The sequence below is a fragment of the Coturnix japonica genome, chromosome 18 (genome assembly GCF_001577835.2).
Source record: "Coturnix japonica isolate 7356 chromosome 18, Coturnix japonica 2.1, whole genome shotgun sequence".
Taxonomy (NCBI): Eukaryota; Metazoa; Chordata; class Aves; order Galliformes; family Phasianidae; genus Coturnix; species Coturnix japonica.
Genome location: NC_029533.1, coordinates 581,146 through 600,209, shown reverse-complemented (window position 1 = coordinate 600,209; position 19,064 = coordinate 581,146). Strand labels below are relative to the sequence as shown.

General features: G+C 45.1%; 1 protein-coding gene and 1 long non-coding RNA gene across 10 annotated transcripts in view; one reads left to right on the top strand and one right to left on the bottom strand.

The window, feature by feature from the left end:
• LOC107322043 (protein SCO1 homolog, mitochondrial) overlaps window positions 1-2,341 on the top strand; it is a 6,508-nt gene extending 4,167 nt beyond the window's left edge. Inside the window, exon 5 of the mRNA XM_032448300.1 lies at window positions 804-2,341. Within this exon, the coding sequence (XP_032304191.1) occupies window positions 804-932 (129 nt within the window). The 3' untranslated portion in view covers window positions 933-2,341. The remainder of the gene's footprint in view (window positions 1-803) is intronic.
• Window positions 2,342-5,653: 3,312 nt separating this feature from the next.
• Window positions 5,654-19,064, bottom strand: part of LOC107322053 — a 74,776-nt gene continuing 61,365 nt past the window's right edge. For all 9 annotated transcript variants that reach the window (XR_004309243.1, XR_004309244.1, XR_001558780.2 and 6 more), the window contains 2 exons: window positions 11,608-13,574; window positions 5,654-6,541 (listed from right to left, as the gene is read on the bottom strand). This is a non-coding gene — a long non-coding RNA (uncharacterized LOC107322053). The remainder of the gene's footprint in view (window positions 6,542-11,607; window positions 13,575-19,064) is intronic.

Sequence of the window (19,064 nt, the reverse complement as noted above, 5' to 3'; positions counted from 1 at the left end):
TTGCAAGGCGGCGTCTTTAACCACTGCGCCACCGGGGCACACACACAGGTTATGTACTAACTGGAGCAATCACAGGTTCCTAACCTCCATTTTCAGTTTATTACATCTTTTCTCATAGAGATGCTGTTAGATGAAGGCTGTGCTTTCAGTGATGCTTTAAAGATACTTTAAATAGATATATTTTTTTAAACATAAAATTGTTAATTTTTTTCATGTTATTTCAAGTTCAGTCCCATTATCTTGGCTCAGATCTGTGTGGTATCTGCAGATGCCATCACAGGGAGCCAGCAGAGGGAGCCCTCTCCCAGCACCTGATATTTGTGCACCAGCTCCCATGAATGCAGCTCCTGTGTCCCAGCGGGCAAATTCACTTCACTGAAGTATCCCCATTTATACTGGAATTACACGATAAGAGCAACAGAAACCTGGATACTTTCTGGAGTTGGAGAATAATAGGAGAATTAGAAGGAAACTAGGAAAAGTGAGGGGAAAAAGACCACCAGCCTGTGCCTTCCTCATGTTTTCCCAGCTCTCTGTGTGATTAGGGAGGGTTGCCTCTGCCTGGGGAGGATCTGTCTGCGATCTGTCATGCGTCCTGAGTGCTAATGAGGCATTTGTTTTGTCAGGTAGAACAACAGAAAGTCACTGAGGTGATGATAAAGTTTCCCCAGATCTTACTTTAATTTGTTGGCAAGAAGTCCTGTTGGACAGCTGGATGCACAGCTGAATGGAGCGTGGTTGCTGCAGTCTTTGAGAGATGTGCGGGATCTTTTTTCACCAGATAACAATGTGCTTTCTTGCAGGTGGATCACACAATAATAATGTACCTCCTTGGGCCAGATGGTGACTTTGTGGACTATTACGGCCAGAATAAGAGGAGTGCTGAGATTTCTGCTTCTATTGCTGCACACATGAGGAAATACAGATTGTAAACTATGAGGTCTCCGGACATTGGCTGTAGAGTTGGCTATAATGGGGCACAGTGGAGCTCAAGCAGAAATACATGAGCGTAATGTCCAGCCACCACACACCTCTTTTCTTCCAAATACAAAAGGCAACAGTACTCAAAAATCTACAGCACCTTTCTGATGGATAGCATTTATAGTGAGATCTGGACTACAGAATGAAGTTCAGGACTTCTTGGAAACGTTGTGGTGTGCAAAAGATAAAAAACACTTTTCAGAAGAACACCTGGTAGAATTAGTTGGTATCTCTCATCCAGACATCATCGAGAGGACCTTTGCTTTATTTATTCATGCCTTCTGGGAATGGCACTTAGAATATTGTGAGTAGAGAGGCTGAGAGTACTCCATTGCTGAAGTCAAGAAGGTGAAGAGTGCTGGAAGCATCAGCAGCTGCCATGCATGGCACCAGCGCTGCGCCGTGCCCAGCCTTCCTCATTTGATGCAGAAATGGTGGTTGTTTTTCCTGGGGATTTCTCCAAGGAAGCAATGTTGGCTTGTAAGGAAATGATTAATGAGATACAAATATGTTTTTCTTCCAATCTAAATGATTTTATGCATAGTCAGCTTGATTGTGCTCTGTTGAGTAATGAAGTGGGGAGGATGAAGAGGGGTGTGTTTCCATGCATAGGACTGTCAAGCAGATAAAATTAATGCATTGCAGCATTTGAGAATAAAGATTGCTTTGTGTAATTGTTTATCATTTTCTGAGGTTTCCAGGAAGTGCCTCCTGGTAAAGTGGCTGCAGTGCATGTCTGGAGTTGTCTGCACTTGGGGACAGCATTATGGAGAGCCTGGAGTGTGTTAGCAGCTCTGCAACGCTAGAGGGGTTTGTGCAGAAGAGGTCTCACTTGCAGAGTGGCTGTGAGGCATCTGTTTGCGTTTTCTTTAATTTGATTTGATTGATAATGGGATATCATCAGAACTTTGCATGCTGGTCAAACCTCGTGCTGGATTTCATCTCTGTAGAAAGTAGTGTCAATATATACAGTATAGCAGGAAAGGCCATTGTGTAGTTCGGATTTGCTCGTCAGCAGGAATTTTTGTGTATTGGTTTATACCAGCTGTTTTGTTGTTGTAGTAGAATTTAACATCCTTTTCAGCTGTTGAGCTTGTGGTATTTTTCCTCTTGTTCTGGATGCTTTGGATGCAGGTAGCAAAGAGAAGCAGCTTCCAAAGGAATTTTCTTATGCTGGGTCTCGTGTCACTTAGAGCCCTGTCACATCCAAGACGTTATCAGTAATATCAGTGTCTGGGATGAGTGGCACTGGCAATAAGAATTTGGTTTTCATAGAGTCAATATAGTTTCTGAGGAGTCTTATCTCACCTTTTATTTTTTTCCTACAATCCTGGAGGCAATAAATTAGTTTAGTTCTAAACTTTCCTTATGATGAAGATATTTGGCACCTTCCAGTTCTTTATTCCTTGTCCAGGTGGGTGGATCAGTTCATCTCCAAGTCCTCCTGCCTTAGGTGGGAGGCACTTTTCCAGCTGGCACTTCTGTGTTGCTGGGAGTTCTGCCTTGAAGTTGTACTTAATTTTGTTGCTTGTCTACATTAATGATGTTACGTACAAAGGCTGCTCTGAAAGCAATGCCTCCTGTTTCATCATATTGGCCCACAGGTGGATATTGGTGGAATGGTAGTAGAGGCTCAGCCTTCCCGCCTGTATCCCGTTGTATGTTGCTGTCTGATAGATGGCAGCAGAGGGCACTGTGACACAATGATGCCTGTCAGAAGTGCATATGAAGCAGAGGTGTGTCATTGAATTCCCTCATGCAGAACAAATGGCACTCACTAACATGCACCAACGCTTGCTGAATCCACCAAATGGTGGATGTGAGCACAGAGAGGTGATGGGTGCTGCATTTCAGCAGTGGTAACAGCAACAGCATGTTGTTTGGTTGCTTGGCACTGCCATTGTCAGTTGTTACCAAGAAACACTGAAAAATTGATTTCCATTCCTGAAAGATTGCTGCTTATTGGCAAATCACTGTGACATGGCTGCTGCTCTCTTCTCATGTGTGCAGTGAAATCTGGCTCTGTAATGAATGCACAGCTGACTGCCAGCTTTGGGGAGAAATATTCCCCTCAATCCATCATGGCACATCTCAGCAGGGCTGCACTGTGCCTGTGCCAGTCAGAGAGGTGGGGAGAACAAGGGCACAGAACCAGCCAAGATACCAAGGCCTACTGCTTCATGTCTGACCCCAGGTGGAGTACACCAAAAGAAAGATCATGGCTGTGCAGAACGGGAAGGAAGCTGCTGGGACAGACGGTGGCAGATTATGTGCGTTCCTCCTGGTCCTCTGAGCTGTGGTTGATAGCTGTCAGATCTGGTGGTTTATCTGCAGTGAACCCACCTGGCTGACAGAGCTGAGGATGTGGCCATACTGACACACCTACATCAATCTGCTGTTCTTCACAACAAAGGGCTACTGCTGCTCTCAGATGGTCTGTGTAAGTTTCCCTTCATTGCAAAGGAGAAAAACCAGCTGTCTGGGAGAGGGTCTTCCATGACTATTCTCTGTCTGTTTTCTTCTACAGACCTACTCAGGCCTCTTCCTGTATCACTGTCACCCCTAACAGTGGCTGTTGGTGTACAAACCCGGAGGTGGTGTTGGCCTACCGAGGCAAAAAGCACTCGGAGGCCCCTCCACACATTTCCATCTCTGACAACGCCTATCAGTTCATGCTGACTGCTTCTGTCAAAATACTGCTCCTATCTGCCAGGGGTTCGCTTGCCTTGAAGCCACCTTCTGCAGTGTACTACCTCAGTGCCTTGTTCTGTGTCATCTTGCAGATTTTCTACTCAGTCTCCCAGTTATTGTACTGTGGAATCAGGTGTGCCTACCTGGTTTCTACGTGATGCAAAATCTGCTCTTGACTGCTTTCCCTGTCTCCTGAAAGTGGATTTTACTTTAAAATTGCTGTGCAATAATGGTATGGCGTAATATCTGCATTTCTGGTTGAACACCGTAAGAGGAACCATGGCAGAAGGTGAGTGCTGTTAGGTAGGACATACATAACTGCCTGGTTTGCAGACCAGCATGTGGCTCGAGGCAACTGCAGGTAGGTTCTGAATGGAGCTGGAAGGAATGTTTTCCCCAAAATACATGGTTTCGATTTGAATTAAGTCCTGTCCTGTATTAAATAGCAATAAAGAAGGTAAAGAGTGGAAAAGAGAGAAACAGAGAGGGAAGCAGAAGGTGGAAAAAGGGATAGAAGAGGAAAAGTGGAGCAAAGGAGTGGAAGAGAGGAGGAGGGAAAGGGCTTTGCAACCTTTTTGGTTCTCCCCCTCTATGACACTGGGCTGCTGGTTCCCTACCACTTCTCTGCAGCAGTTCTTTTTCCCTTTGCTGGGTATGAAAATCAGTCAATCCTAGTCATAGAAGTAGATCTGTCCCTTTGGCCAACAAAAAGCGGGTATATAATGCTTTGCTCCATGCTTGATTTCAGCAGCAATGCAAAGAGTGTCATCCAGTGCTTAGTAGCATTCATAGCAAGTGGAGACCTGTCCAAGAAGAAGGAATCATGGATGAAGGTACAAAGCTGAAAAACATTGTGGAGAGACGCTTACCAACTTGTGGCTGTGGACAGCATCAGTGACAGACACTGGCCTCTAAATATGAAGCGCCTTCTATTGGCTTCAGCCACTCTTAAAAAGCAATAAGAGCAGGGGCTGATTGGCAGTGAGAGAGATGCAGCAGATAAAAACCACCAGAGCTGCCAGCAGCTGCTCCTCAAATGCAGATAGATCTGGGGGATGCTCTCTGAGAATAGGCAGAGGCTTCAATTTCTCCACATGAGCTGACAGCAGTGAGCATGAGTGAAAATAGGAATAAGAGGAATTATTTACCATTTAGACAGAGTGCTGATTCTTGGTGCTGTAATGAAGCTGGCACAGCATGAGACTGTGCAGCACATGGTTGTGCACATGACTGCTGAGCTGCAGCACTGTCACTTTGTCCCACCACACACCCTGTGACATTGGAAACTGTTATTCAAATATTCTCACAGGTGCCCCTGAAGATCGAATCATCAGTATCAGCTCACTGCTGGAGGCTGCTGGGGATGCTGTGCTCCACAGGGTTTGTCTCTGCCCTCCTGCATTTTGCATCCTGTTTGCCCATTTGTTGCTTGCATCTGGGAGCCAGTGGGTGGGAGAAGTGCCTCTAGTGACAAAAACATGGTTGTTTTTCAGGTACTGATGTGCTTGCAGCTGTTTCATACTCACACTGCATGGCTTGCTGCCTGTTCCTCAAGACTCCCTGTCTTCAGTGTTTAAATTTCACCACCACATCATTACTCTTGTTTCTTACAAACTGTTCCCTTTATCCCAGGGAGATTTCCTCAGTGTCTATAAACACCTGCGGGGAAGGTGCAAGAGAACAGAGCCCAGTGGTGTCAGTGACAGGACAAGAGGCACTGTGCATAGTGGCTCTGTCGGACCATCAGAGAGCACTGCTGTGCTGCATCGAAGGCTGAACACTGGCACGGGTACCCAGATGTTTCGGAGACTTCCCTTTGGAGATATCCGCACATATCTGTCCCAAACCCTCCACTGTCCCAAACTACTCCATTCTCTCGTTTTTCTCTTGTTTTCTTCTTGTTTAAACTGAAAGGTAAAAGAGCCTAATGTCTTTTTGCTTTAACCACATATGTATATAATTAATATATATCTGACAAAACTTATTTTTAAAATATTTTTTTATTAAAACATAAAAAAGTGAGAACACCAAAAGCACAAAATGAAAGGGAAGGTAACACTCTGAAGATAAAGCAGCTATCAAGTTGTAAGTCTGACTGCATCACCTCTGATCACAGCATTCACCTGCACAAAGTTATGTGCCGATGCTTTAGGGATGTGGCCAAAAACAAAGCAGGCAGTGGAGTGCCTGAGCTCTGGGACAGGTGGGCCTGAGGCCTGCCCTCATTTCCCCAGGGAATTCTCAGTTCCTTCCTGGCCGCCATCTTCTGGGCTCTCAGGTCCCACCACATCGCCCAGCAGCTTCACAAGAGTCTTCCCCAGAAGCGGTGACAGGCTGTGTCAGTTGTGCACAAAGCTCTGGGGGTTGCCTGTGCCAGGAGGATCGCTGTCATTTGTCTCCCTTCATCCTCAGGGCCCAAAGCTCAAAATAACCCCCTCTTGCAAGGCTCCTGCGTGGGGCCGGGCCTGCTGCTGTAGATGAGACGCCTCCATGAATAGCACTGGAAGACATTCCTCAGCGGGTAGCTTGCCTTCTATATCTCACTGCAACGTGTTGCCGTGCAGGAGCTGGACAACTGTGCTGTGTCCTAAGATGGCAGGTGCTATTCTTATCCCAGAAAGTCTTGCTCCGTCCGGCACAGCTCCTTTCTGGGCTGAAATGGTAACAGTCAGAAGCCGGAGCAGCCCCTCTAAGCCAGTGGAATGGCAGTGTGTGAAGGCAGCGCCTGGGTGCTTGCCCTGCTCTGCTGGGATGTGCTGTGCCACCAGGAGCACGGCAGCTGCACAGGTACTGCCGGTGTTCAGCTGGGAATCAGCTTGAGATGAGTGAGGGCATCACTTCTGCTGACATCAACCACGAGAAGCAAAGTCTGTGGATGTGAAAAAAGTGAAAGATCACTTTTTGCTGCTTAGAATGAGAACCCAAATCCGTGAATCTCTTCCCACACTGAGGAAAGCAGCAGCGTTTGTTCTAAGCTTCCTTCAGGGCTGGTAGCATTGCAGAGAGCCATGCCCCCCCCAGCCAGGTGTACTAAGAGCAGCCCATGCTGACATCAAACACTGAATTGGGGCCCCGTCGCATGACATGTGATATGAGTCACAAAATGCACCGTGATGTGACTCCTGTTGCTGAAAAAATTAATAAGCTGGAAAAGAAGAGAGAAGTGTGTCTAACCACAGTGCTGAAGGGAGTTTGAAATGGTGATGGTAAGAGCAGGGAGGAGATAGGGAGGGGGAGAGCAAGATGTGTATGTGTGAAGGAAGAGGGAGGAGTGAGAAGATGGTAGAGGTTGTGGGAGTGGGAGAAATGACAACTCAGTATCAGGTTGAGGGAAGAATGGTCAGAGGAAACAGGAGGATAAATTACTGGTAAACACTAAAATGATGACATACACATGACCATCTAACCCATGGGTGTCCAACCTTTTGGCTTGCCTGGACCACGTGGAGTGAAGAGGAAGCCCGGCTTGTGGCTACCATCTTTGCGCGTGGGTTTTTTGGCAGTTTAAGAATAGGACGAGAAGGAAAACAACAAACACAGCGGAGGAGGAGAAAGAAGCAGAGGCTGAGCAGCTTTGAGGGATTCCAGGAAGGAGAGTTTAGGTATATAACGGGGAAAGGATCGAATCAGTGCTCTGAGCCAGGGAGGATGTGTGCAGGAGGAGCAGAGGCTGGGAAAAACACAGAAAGACGTTGCTATAAAGTCTGCTGTACGATCAGGACCAAAGTGGGACACTGATGTGAGAGAAACAGAAGATGAGTTGCTCACTGCTTTATGGAGAATGGGGGTCATTTTGCATTCTCACTCTATTTGTGGAGTCAGAATGCCTGTCATCTGATCAGGGCTTCTGCAAAGGTCTTGAGAAAAACATCAGTTCATAGCAGCCATAAACAAGGACCTTCAAGAGAAAGTTTAAAATAGATGCAGCTGATGGGCTTATATAGAGCTGCTGTCCTGTGTGGACGGTATGAACTGCAGGAAACCTCCTGGGCCCAACAGCAGCAATTCAGTTCTAGCAGAACAAGTGGTTGGAAACATTTTCCCTCAGACACTCTATCAGTAGAGCCACATTCATTAGTTCACAGTAAGGAGTCCTGGGAGAGAAAGAAGTCACGCAGAACCAGAGTTTTGCTGTTAGGGCTTCAGAGCAGTGAGCAGGTAAATTCCACAGAACAGAGAATGTAAGGACTGCTAGACCCCCCAGCTACTCAAATCCCACATGGGGCACCCTGGCTGTGCAGTGGCACATCACCATCACCGTCTCCTGATGGAACTGGTCTGCTCTGTGCAGCTAATTTGCAGTTCAGAGGGAGCAAAGACGTGTGTGCCTCCCTCTGTCTGTCAGGTGGATGCAGAGAGCAGTTAAAAAAACGTTTTGGTTGATCACTGCGGATAAAAAGAGTCTATTGGCAAATTTCCTGAGGATGCAAGAGGAATTTTTCCATAACACAGGAGGTTAGTTCAGAAAATATTCTGCTAAATAGGTAGCTGTGCTGCTGTGACTGTGGCACTCAGAAGATTTTACTGTGTCCTAACCTTAAAAAGTCTAACACTGAAAGAGAACAGGATTATACAAATTCCAGTACCAGTATATTTCCACTTACAGCACTAAAACCTGCCCAGAAGTGGGATTTGTGCATCTAAGATGAGTGTCAGCAAAGGAAGATATCACTTCATTGCTCTCTTTTTTAGGATGCAGTTGTTGCTAGTTCTAATATTACGCTCTTAATCCTGATTTTCCTTCCCTCCCCTTCCCTCCCCCTTTTGCCACTTGCTCTCTTTCTTCTCCGTCTTACCCGGAGGCCTGCCCACCCCACTCCCCTGCTCTGTAACTGGAGCCCCTCAGCTGCTTTGGTGGGTGACAGAAAGGGCATCCTGAATGTCACCTCCTTGGCAGTGGCTGCTGCCCAGATCTCTTCTGCTGATGTTTGCACGAAGAGCCTGAGTAATGGTGCACCTCTGATAGCCCAGAGCTGGTCATCCCCAAATAACAGGCGGCCTCTACCTGTCTCTCTGCAGCTCTGCTTGCTGCTTTGTGCCGCCTGAGTCTCACGCACTGTGATGTTGCTGAAAGCCACTTACTACATCATCTCTGTAAGGGAGGCTGTGCAGTCACCAGACAAAAAAACCCTTTATGTGGCTGCAACCAAATGTCACCTCTGCCCATTCAGTGCCTCTGAGCCGTACATAGGCCAAACCCTGCAGAAATCCAGTCTCTGAAAGGAAAATCAGGTTAAGAGGTAAGAAGGCCACCAGATAGCAAGCGTCTCCAGATGTCGAGTCAGTGCTTGATAGTGGTCACAAAAGGCAATCAGAGTATTAGGAATGATCAGGATCAACTGCCAGCAAAACAGAAATCATTGTGCCAGGCTCACAAACCACGTGCTCTCCACAGCTTTGGCCTGCGCAAAGTAGAAAGGCTGTACAGAAAGATGTAGAAGATGGAAGATGTGTTTCTTAGCATATGTACTGTTTGTGCCTGTTAAGACATTTGCTATTGAACTCAGAGGGGGTGGGAGAGAGGGGGGCAAAGAAACAGTTGCAGCTGTGTCTTGGTGGTAATGCTGCCTTTCCCAACTTAAAAATATCACCGATATCACATTTAAAACCTCTCTCCAGTTTCTTCCAAGAAGAGTAGACAGGAGATGGGGGTGGTCCAGTTAATTCTGTGGAGAGCAGACAGGGGAAGGAGGAGGGGGAAGGGGAGGGGGGGTGTTGTTGTAGTTCTACTGCTTTGCTCCTGCAGCCAAAGAGGGAAGAGAATCCTTCTCTCAGTCAAACATCAGTGGTTGAGAAATCCCTCTAATTTGTTCTTTCTTTTACTGCCATGAACTAAAAGAAGGTATGAGACTGTTTCTGTAAAATCCATTGCAAGCCCCTGAGAGGCTGATAAAGCAATCTGCTTTGATCCCCTTGCCTCTTAGCTCAACTGCTTTAATATCAGACTATCTTATTTAACTGCACAGATCACATTACTGGTGGGCATGTAGAACAGCAGGGAACTCGGTGAGTTTCTGTGTTTTGCTCTGAAGCAGTTCTGTGGTGAATAAGAACACAGGAGGGAACTCCACATCCCCAAACCACCCTTGCTTTTAGAGAGGATGATATTTGCAGAAATACACAAACACACATAATGTAATTTTGCGTCTTTTGTGTCTGCTTTCCCTAGAGAGGGACTGGGCAAAACCTCCCTGTTGTGACAGGTTCCTAGTATTGTCTAATCCCAATTTGCAATTTTTGTTCAAATATAAGATGGAGTTTTTAAGAGAAGTTGTCTTGGAAATGTACCTTGTTTTATATTCCCACATTGTCTGAAATTCACAGTGAGAATTTGGATCTGCTGCCTTACACAGAACCATACTGGAGCCATGGGCATCTGGATAAAACAAAGCAGTACTGGGGTTATTATCCCATAGCATCAGCCATTCAAATTGTAATAGGTTTGCAATCTTCCCTCCATGGTCAATGGAGAGGAATGGACTCCTCCATAAGAATCAAGGCTAAGGAAAGTTTCTTATCTGAACAGATAAGAGAACAGATATCTGTTCTTCCTCTTTTACTATGAAGGGGGCCCAGGAAACACAGAGTACATGCATCATTTTCATGTGGTTGTGGGTAGGATTCCTACCACCCCTTTACACAGACCTTCCTCTACGACCCAATTTTGTGCTAATGAATAACAGTGCATTTGGGAAAATGTGCTTTAAACTAAATTACTGATTGTACTACTTCACAATTATCACTATTATTGCTTATTTTGCAAATAAAGAGTAGACAAAGTAGCAGAAATGGTCTGCTGCTCTGAGTCAGCAGGGATTTCAGGAAAAAAAACCCACTAACAGTTATCTTCAGAGGCTCTAACAGAATTCATTAACAATGGAAAGCCATTTTTTCCTTTTGTGATTCTTCATGATGGAGGATTGCTAAAATCACTCTGAGGTGAACACTCAGAGTCTTGTAATTCTTGTGTTGCCCAATGTGTACCCTCCTGCTACTCTCTCATGACACCTTCATTTACCTCTGCTCCTTCCTTCACTAACTGCCTGACCCAGGTTGTGTGTCCCTAAGTGCTGCTGAGGCACCCATCCTCTGCAGGGGAGGTGTTCTCTGGGAGGGAAGCCCCAGCTGTGCCTCACAAAATGCAATGCTTTCAGCCAATCTGGAGCTTTAGGACTGTGCATGTCACAGAGCAGAAAGCAGCCACCCTCCAGAAGGAATGTTGTTCTAATTCTTGTTTCTACAAGTTCGGCTGCCTCTAGTGATGCCTGCAGTCACATCAAGAGTCCTGAGAGAAAAAGGCCATGATGTGCTTGTAAAGAAAGCCCAAGCCAAACAAATATGATGCTCTTCCACAAACTCTGCTAGCAGCCAGGCCCTCCCAGATTCTGCATGAACACCTCGTTTATCTTCCCCAACAGCTCTTGGCTTTTTTTCCTTCAAAGTCCTCATCAGATCACATCCATGCTGGATGGGGCTGCGAGCAACCTGGACTAGTGTGAGATGTCCCTGTCTGTAGCAGGGGGTTGGAATGAGGTGATCTTAAAGGTCCTTCCAGCACAAACCATTCTATGATTCCATGATCTCCAGGTGCACATTTTTTGTTTCTTTCCACATTCTCATCTCTTACACTGTCACCTTTCACTCGTCATTCTCTCCCATTCCTTTTCCCTTCCTTCCTCTGACCTCAACCTGTCCTGGTGGGATTTCCTTTACAGGGCACTCACAGAGCTGCATGCCAGCCCTTCCCCTGCCCATGTTCAGAACCAATGGTCTGTCGGAGGAGCAGAACATCCACACAGGCATTCCTGGTCAGGGCACCAGGGCTACTGATCACCTGGGGAGGATCAGATGAAGTCACCTGTCCCCAGGTACAGGAGACACCTAACCCTATTCTTCAGACTCACGGGCATTGACCCACAAGAGGAGGTTTCCTACCTGAGCAGAAGCCGAGCAGCTCTGAGCTCTCTCCAGTCTTCCAGGGCTCAAAAACAAGGAGTGTAAGGGGATCCCTGTTAAAGGAGATGTCTGCTCTGTCTGTCCTGCGAGCATTACAGACTCTGTGTGGGGTGGACACATGGACAAGTTTCTGAAAGCTGAGAAGGTTAAAGGGTTTTTAGGCTTCACGTAGAGGTAGCAGGAAAGTGCTTATGCACATAACACAGGGTTAGGTGTCTGCCATTACTGGTGGTAGCACAGATTATAGTTTTCAGTACGGTTTCCCATGTGTGGCTTGTTTTTGCTTTAGTCACATGACGTCTTTCACCAGCTTGAGGGGGTTTGTACTTTAGAAGTCTTCACTACTGGGATGGTGAGAAATATCTCAGGAGGAACACACTGTGCAATCCTTTGATCTCCCTCTGTACAGACATTTGTGAAGATTTTTCCTAGTGACTAACTGGTGCCTCTCAAGTTGTGATTCCTGATCACTGTCCCTTGTTACACTGCCTACAACTAATTGTAAAAGATTAGAACATTATATTTTTAACTGCCCTTCATGGAACTTAGTCCTTTTCCCCTCACATTAAAAACCCCAGAAGTCTCTTTACAGGACTAGTTTTCGAGACCCTCGACCATCTTCATCATCTTAGTTCATATCCTGTTTGAACTGGAGAGCCCCACATTGGACAAACCATTTCAGATGACAACTCACTCATACCAAACAAAAGGGATTATGGCTTCTGACAGTCAGCTGGACATGCTCAGAGCATCATCCAGTATCTTTGCCTTGTTTGCAGGGAGAGCACTCGTTATCCCTCTGGGCACCCATCAAAACTCTGAAGTCCTTTTTAGCAGAGCACCTGCTGAACTGGTCAGTTCCCAGCTCATACTGACACCTCAGGCTACTTTTCTTCCAGGTGTGAGCTTTCCACTTGTCCACACTGATCTTCATAAGCTTTGTGTTGATCCAGTCTTCATGTCTCATAATGTATCTGGAATGAAGCTCTGTCATTTGTCATCTGCCTAATTTAGTGTCATTCACAAATTTGACAAAGTTGAATTTTGTGTCATTGTTTGAGTTGACTCCTTGAATTCCTTTCAACCAAATGCGTGTTTTTCAAGGAAAAAGAGAATACCCAGGAAGCTGGGAAAGAGGAAACAAGTGAGAGTGACTCAATAAGGTTAAAGTTAGTAAGGCTAAAAAAAGCTTTGAACAGTTGAAGCTTGTAGCACTGCACTAATTATAAATGGAAACAGGCAGTTTCCAGCAGTACATCTGCCATAGTGGAATTTGTGAGGACAAGTATTTAATGTGCATTTTGACTTAGAAAAAATATGAAGAATTTCTTTGTCCAGATGAACACAGGATGGCTGCCTACAGCCCGTAATATGTCAGAGGTTTGTAACCGTGTTTTCCCTCCTTTCCTCTGGCACAGCACTCTGTTCTAGTCAGAGGAGCAGAGGGCTGGAGAGTAGTTCTCAGAGGGAAAGGCTGAGGATCACTAGGACCCAGTAAAAAGTAAAAGGATTCCTTTCCATGCTGCAAAACCTCCTGTCATACAAGTACACTGGTGCGTTTCCAACTCATGAACTCAGCCGCACTGAACACACACAAGAGGGAGTTTCCCACTAACCAACATATGGCAGCCTGTAGGTTATTCCACTTTCTCACTTCGTTCTTGTTGTGCCACCCTGCTAAAAAACATCTTTTCATGCTTTGTCTCTCAGGACTCAAGAGAAAAAAACCTATATCTGAAAAGCTAGTAGACAGAGAGGCAGCTGCCCGATATCCATCTCAGGAGTGATCTATTTTCAACATGCCTAAACCCCTCTCCACCACAGACAATATCAGCATTGCCTCGCAGTCCTGATGCATAGGACAGTCTGTATCCAGAGATGGCTTTCTGTCTGCCTCTGCTCCTTTACCCGCTGTGCTTTGCTTCTAGTCCCAGAAGAGTCCAGACCTGCAGAAATGGAAACAGAATTGACAGAAAATTAATGGCAGACAGAAAGTTTTGTGTTCTTAATCCATATCAGTATTTCATCAAATAGGAAAAGCATAAAATAATATGAAGAGATAGATATATGTGGTACTACTACTGACGATATGTTTGATATGGTACTTAGAAGTTTATTTTCTACATCATATAATGTAATCGTACCTTCAGTTACAGTTGGATGGGATGTTATTTAAGCTGATTTGAATATAGGCATGGCTATTGAGTCACTTTTGCCAGCTCTGATACAGAAGGATTTGGGCTTTCAGGTTTCTCCAGACTTTTCCCACTTAAACTAAAGAGTTGTGATAGTTAGCACACAGCATTAGAAATATACTACAAATGGTGGGAAATGGTGAAAAAATGTGTAAAAAACAAAACCAGAATGCAAGTTTTAAGGGTCACATGAACAGAGAGATGCATTTATTTCTCACAGTAATAAAATCTGAATTTCAGATATGCTGTGGTAGCCCTGGAAGGCAAGGTGAGGTCTGGGAAGATGTCCTGCTATGCAGGGAAAGCTGTGCAGCTGCATCGTTGTGACCATGGTGTTTGACTGCATTGATGAAGTTCCATCTTCCATACTTCTTCCTAGTAACTCTATGCTTGATTAATTCTTGAATTCATGGAATAATTCTGGGAATGACTGCAGCACTAAATGGATCTTCTCTATCAGGGACAGGCAAAGCACTCATCTCTGTAAACAGTGGCGAGACCTAACAGAATGGGCAGAGTTTTGTCAGGGGAGGGTCAGGTTGGGTGCTGACAAAAGACTCTTCTTGACCAGGGGGTGGTCGGGCACTAGAACAGGCCCCAGGGCAGTACTCATGGCACCAAGCCTGCTGAAGCATATCAAGTGTCTGGACAACACTCAGAGATGTGCCCCGGTGGTGCAGTGGTAGGAATGCCACTTTGCAACACCGGGGCCTGGGTTCGAATCCCCCTGTGGCGCAAGTGGTAGAAGTGCCGCTCTGCTACATAGGAGGCTCGAATCCCGGGGGTTGGACTCGATGATCTCTAAGGTCCCTTCCAACCCGCATGAGACTATGAGACTATGATATATATGTGGGTTGATTTTGGAGTGAATCTATGTGGAGCCAGGAGTTGGACTTGATCATCCTCGTGGGTCCCTTCCAACCTGGGATATTATATAATTCCTTCTGCATCACGGCAGTTGCACAAGTACCTCCTTGTTGTGGTTCTTCTAGAGTGATTTCTTTCTTCTGGAGGGGTTTCTAGAACAACTCTGATATCTTGTTTGAATGGCGCTGCACTGTTTCATGATGTTAGGTCCCTGTCGGGTCCCTGCATACTTTCTAACTTAAGCTACCAGGATTTTTTTGTATTACAGTCAGCTGACACAGGAGTAAGCAGACATACTTGGTGTCATCTATAAAGCCTTCTTCATGGTGAAGCAGGCTTTAATGTAAAATGTGTTTAGTCTGAACTGTGTTTGCAAAGTGTTCTCAGCATGAGAGCTACATCTCCATATATAAGATCTTGAAGAATTTTGCTATGTTTCAGTAAACCTTCAGACTCAAGACTGATTAATACTGATCTCTTTTCACACATGGTTCACTCTGAGGTACTAAACAAATCTCACATACCCATAATCACATTATGCTAACTTTGGGGTTTATACTGGTATCAAAGTATTAACAATGAGCTATTAATGTGGACATAGCTCAGTGCCTGTGATAGACACAGAAATCCAACTTATAAATCCACAGTAGGAATAGTTTCTCCTTCACTGAAGTCAGCATATATAGTTACATTGTGGTTTTGTATACGCCTGCATAAATATTCTGCTAAACAAGGACTTGCTCCAGCACCTAATGCAGGGTTATTAGGACAGTATATACTGAAGTTTTTCTGTGCCCCTAACTGTCAGGAATCATTTTCAGTCTTCCTTGCAGGACGAGACTGCCAGCAGTTTTCTAAGTTCTCCTTTGAAGATTTAATACTTTTCACACCCAGGTAAGCTCCAGTAACTATTTTCATTTTATATATGCATGGCTCCTTCCCTTGATGTATGCCTATGTTTGATTGAGCTCTGTACTCCTGAGGCAGACTCCCCTCAGTCAGAGATGGAGTCATTTAACCCATGAAGATTGTTAAGTTTTCAGATCTCTTCATGAAGGGCTGCCCTCTGTGTCAATTTACTGTGGGTGGGACTACCCAAACCTTTCAGGCTCCTAAATTAATCCTCCATAATTCCTCAGCATGCCAGGTTTCTTTCCTTCTTAAAGAGATGACCAAGAGGTGCCTAGTCTGGCACAACCCAAGGTCCGCAGTTTTGGAGCAATCAGAATACATTGGTAGAAAGCCTTTTCCTTCTTGACTCTCGTTAGAGGGAAGCTGCTTCTTCACATTTCAGTTCAACAGTTCTACAGCCAACAATCTACTTGTGTGTTTCAAGAAACATGGTGATTCTTTCTGATGATAGGAAAACTGCCAGATTTCTAATTTTGAGTTAATAATAATGATGCTAGAAGTCTTACTAATCCCTCTTCTGAATGGGGTCATGAGCTCCTACCCCTCAACCTTCAGGTTGCCTATTTCCACAGGGCTGTTATGGCCTTATATGCGGAACAGCTTCAGGCTCAGTGAGCCAGAACCTCTATTAAAATGAGATCCTACTATCTGGTAGTCTGGACTCTCCTCCAAGGATCAATCAGAGACTGGTGTCAGTGAAATGCATAGTGCAATATTTGAGATGATAAAGGCTGAATTCCTGAAGGAGATGGCAGACAGTTTAGTCTCGATACCAACCTATGTATTCTTGCCTCCTTTGCCATTATATTGACTCTACAGGAATCGCATGCTGTTTCTATACAGGGCCTGTTTATTAGAGGAATATCAAGGTGCCTGAGGACTTTGATTGCTTTGTTTTAATGTCACAGGGGACATTTAGATATACCTGAAAGTCCACATGGAAGCTCATTAACTCAATTAGCAATATTGATTAACATGTGAGAGAAACATTAGAGACTCCATCCTGTGCCACAATTACACTGTGAGCAGGACTTAGGACTCACAGAAGAAGCAATGCAAGATAATTGTTCTCCTACTTAACATTTCCTCCTCATGCCAATAAAGTCATTAAATTTGTACTTTACTCATTTCCTCCTGTAAGTTTTCTTCTTGACAGGATGACAGGGGCACAGGGGAAAGTGTTTAACTAGGCTTCTCAATAAATTAAGCTCTTCTTTTCATTGGCTGTGTTTTCCCTTAACTAAGTCGATGCCAAAATAATCCTGTCATTACATCTGTACAGAACCAAGTCCTGCAGACTATTAGGACTGTCTAAGAAATAGTAAAATACTGAAAATGACAGCAAACGTCACATGAAAACTAACAGGTTGGCATTAAAGTTGAAGAGTTATAGGGAGTCCAACTTTGTTGACTCACTTGTAGTAATCAGACAGAATGCAAACCACAATATCACAAAGAATGACCTCATTCCTGTTATCATCAGATCAGAAAACATGTGACTGCATCCTTTTGTGTGAGGTAAAACTGTGTATTAGCTTCCTTAGAAAACCCATATTTTCATGAATAAAAATTAAATGAGGAGATACTGCTTGAAGATATTTTAATATAAATGTGCAAACAGACATTCAGAAATGTGTTTCCTTGTCTTTAAGAATGGATGTCTGATGAATGTTCATTTCCCTCTTCATACTCAGTTCTACCTCAGAGTCTCAGAGGAGTTCTGAATGCTTCCCAATTCTGCAGCTGCTAAGACCCACTTAACGAAAAGAATCTTTTATTCTGTGTCTGCATGTGCACCAATAAGTACTACTTCATCAAAATCCAGGACTGAATACTAGTTCCAATAGTTCTAGGGAAGGGGAAAGTCCCCCAGATGGGAAGGAGCGACTACACAGGAAACAAAAGATGTTGGAGGCCAAGCAGCCAGAAAATGGAAAACAACTTCTGAATAAAGGACATGAGGTTCCTGGTGGACACCAGATTGAATCTGAGCCAGCAACAGGTTCTTTCTATAAAGAAAGTGAACGGTAACTTGGTCTCTATTAGAAGATGTTCTATAGCAGGTCAGGGGAGGTAGTCCTTCCCCTCTGCTCAGCACTTTTCAGGCAACACCTGGAATACTGCATCTATTTCTGGACTGTCCACTATGAGACTACACCAATGTATCTGAGAGTCCAACAAAGCGTCCTGAAGATGATAAAAGGACTGGAGCATCTCTGATATGAGGAAAGGTTGAGAGAACTAGACTGTTCATCCTGGAGATGAAAAAATTCAAAAAAGATCTCATCACTGAATAAATACATGAATGAAGACAGTACAGAAGACAGAGCCAGGCTTTTTTCAGCGGTGGCCAACTGAGGACAAGAGGAAATGGGAGTACAGAAGATGTGGGAGGCTGTGTCTGAACTTCAGGAAAAACTTTCTGACTCTGAGGCTGAATCAGCAATGGAACAGGTTTCCTAGAGAGGTTGTGAAATCTCCATCCTTGTGCATGTTTAACAGCTATTTAGTCTCTCCTTCATTTCCTTGCCCTAGTCACAACATTTTTCTGAGATTTAAACCTCTCTGAAAAGGCATTAGGTTTCTAAAACTGGCTTATAGGGACCTAGTGACCTAGTAACCTCTGAGTGATTGCCAACACTGAAGAGACATTTGCTAACCACTTCCTTTTCAGACTAGGCCTGTCTGTGGCTGACTGCATGCCTAGAGCTGCATCTGACCTAGGACACTCAGCTGCTCCCCATTAGTCCCTGGAGACACAGGTGCATCCTGACAGCAGGGCATAAGACAGGCTTGCTACCTACTGCTGAGAACAGGACCCCACAGGAAAGCAACTGCAGCTACTTAGTACTACACCTGCAGCTGCCAAGGGATGCTGCCTGGACAGTGCAGATGCTGCAGCTTCCCAGGAAGTGGGAGATTGAAGCTCCCTCCTCCACGTGGGGAGAGGAAACCTGCAGCTCTCCCATCCTGGGAGAGGCCTCAGCCATCTCTGCTCCTCCCAGGCCTTGCTCTGTGTTCATGGTCTTCTGAACGCTGAGATTGGAGCTGCCAAGGCCCTCTCGTCCCCTCCTTAGAGAGACCTATAACCACTGGGATGCAGGGCACCACGTGGTGCTCATCATCCTGATTTGGATGGGTTTGAGCTCCAGGTTGAGGCCCAGACACCCAGAATTTGGGAGCTGCAGTAGCAGAGTCCTCTTCAGCAAAGTCAGAGCTTGGTGCTGGCTTTTACACCAATTCTCACAAATCATTTTTCTTACCTTGTCCCTGTTCCCCGTGTTAACTACTGATTTTTGTTAATGACCAGGAGAAGAATATGCTGAAATTTAACAGTTTTTAAAGCAGCTCACATGACAATGCCCATTTCCTACGTCATTCACTCTTCAGAACTACAAGCAAATCCCTCTTTCCAATGCAAACAGCACTGTACTGGCATGTTTGCCAGGCCTGGTGCTCTGG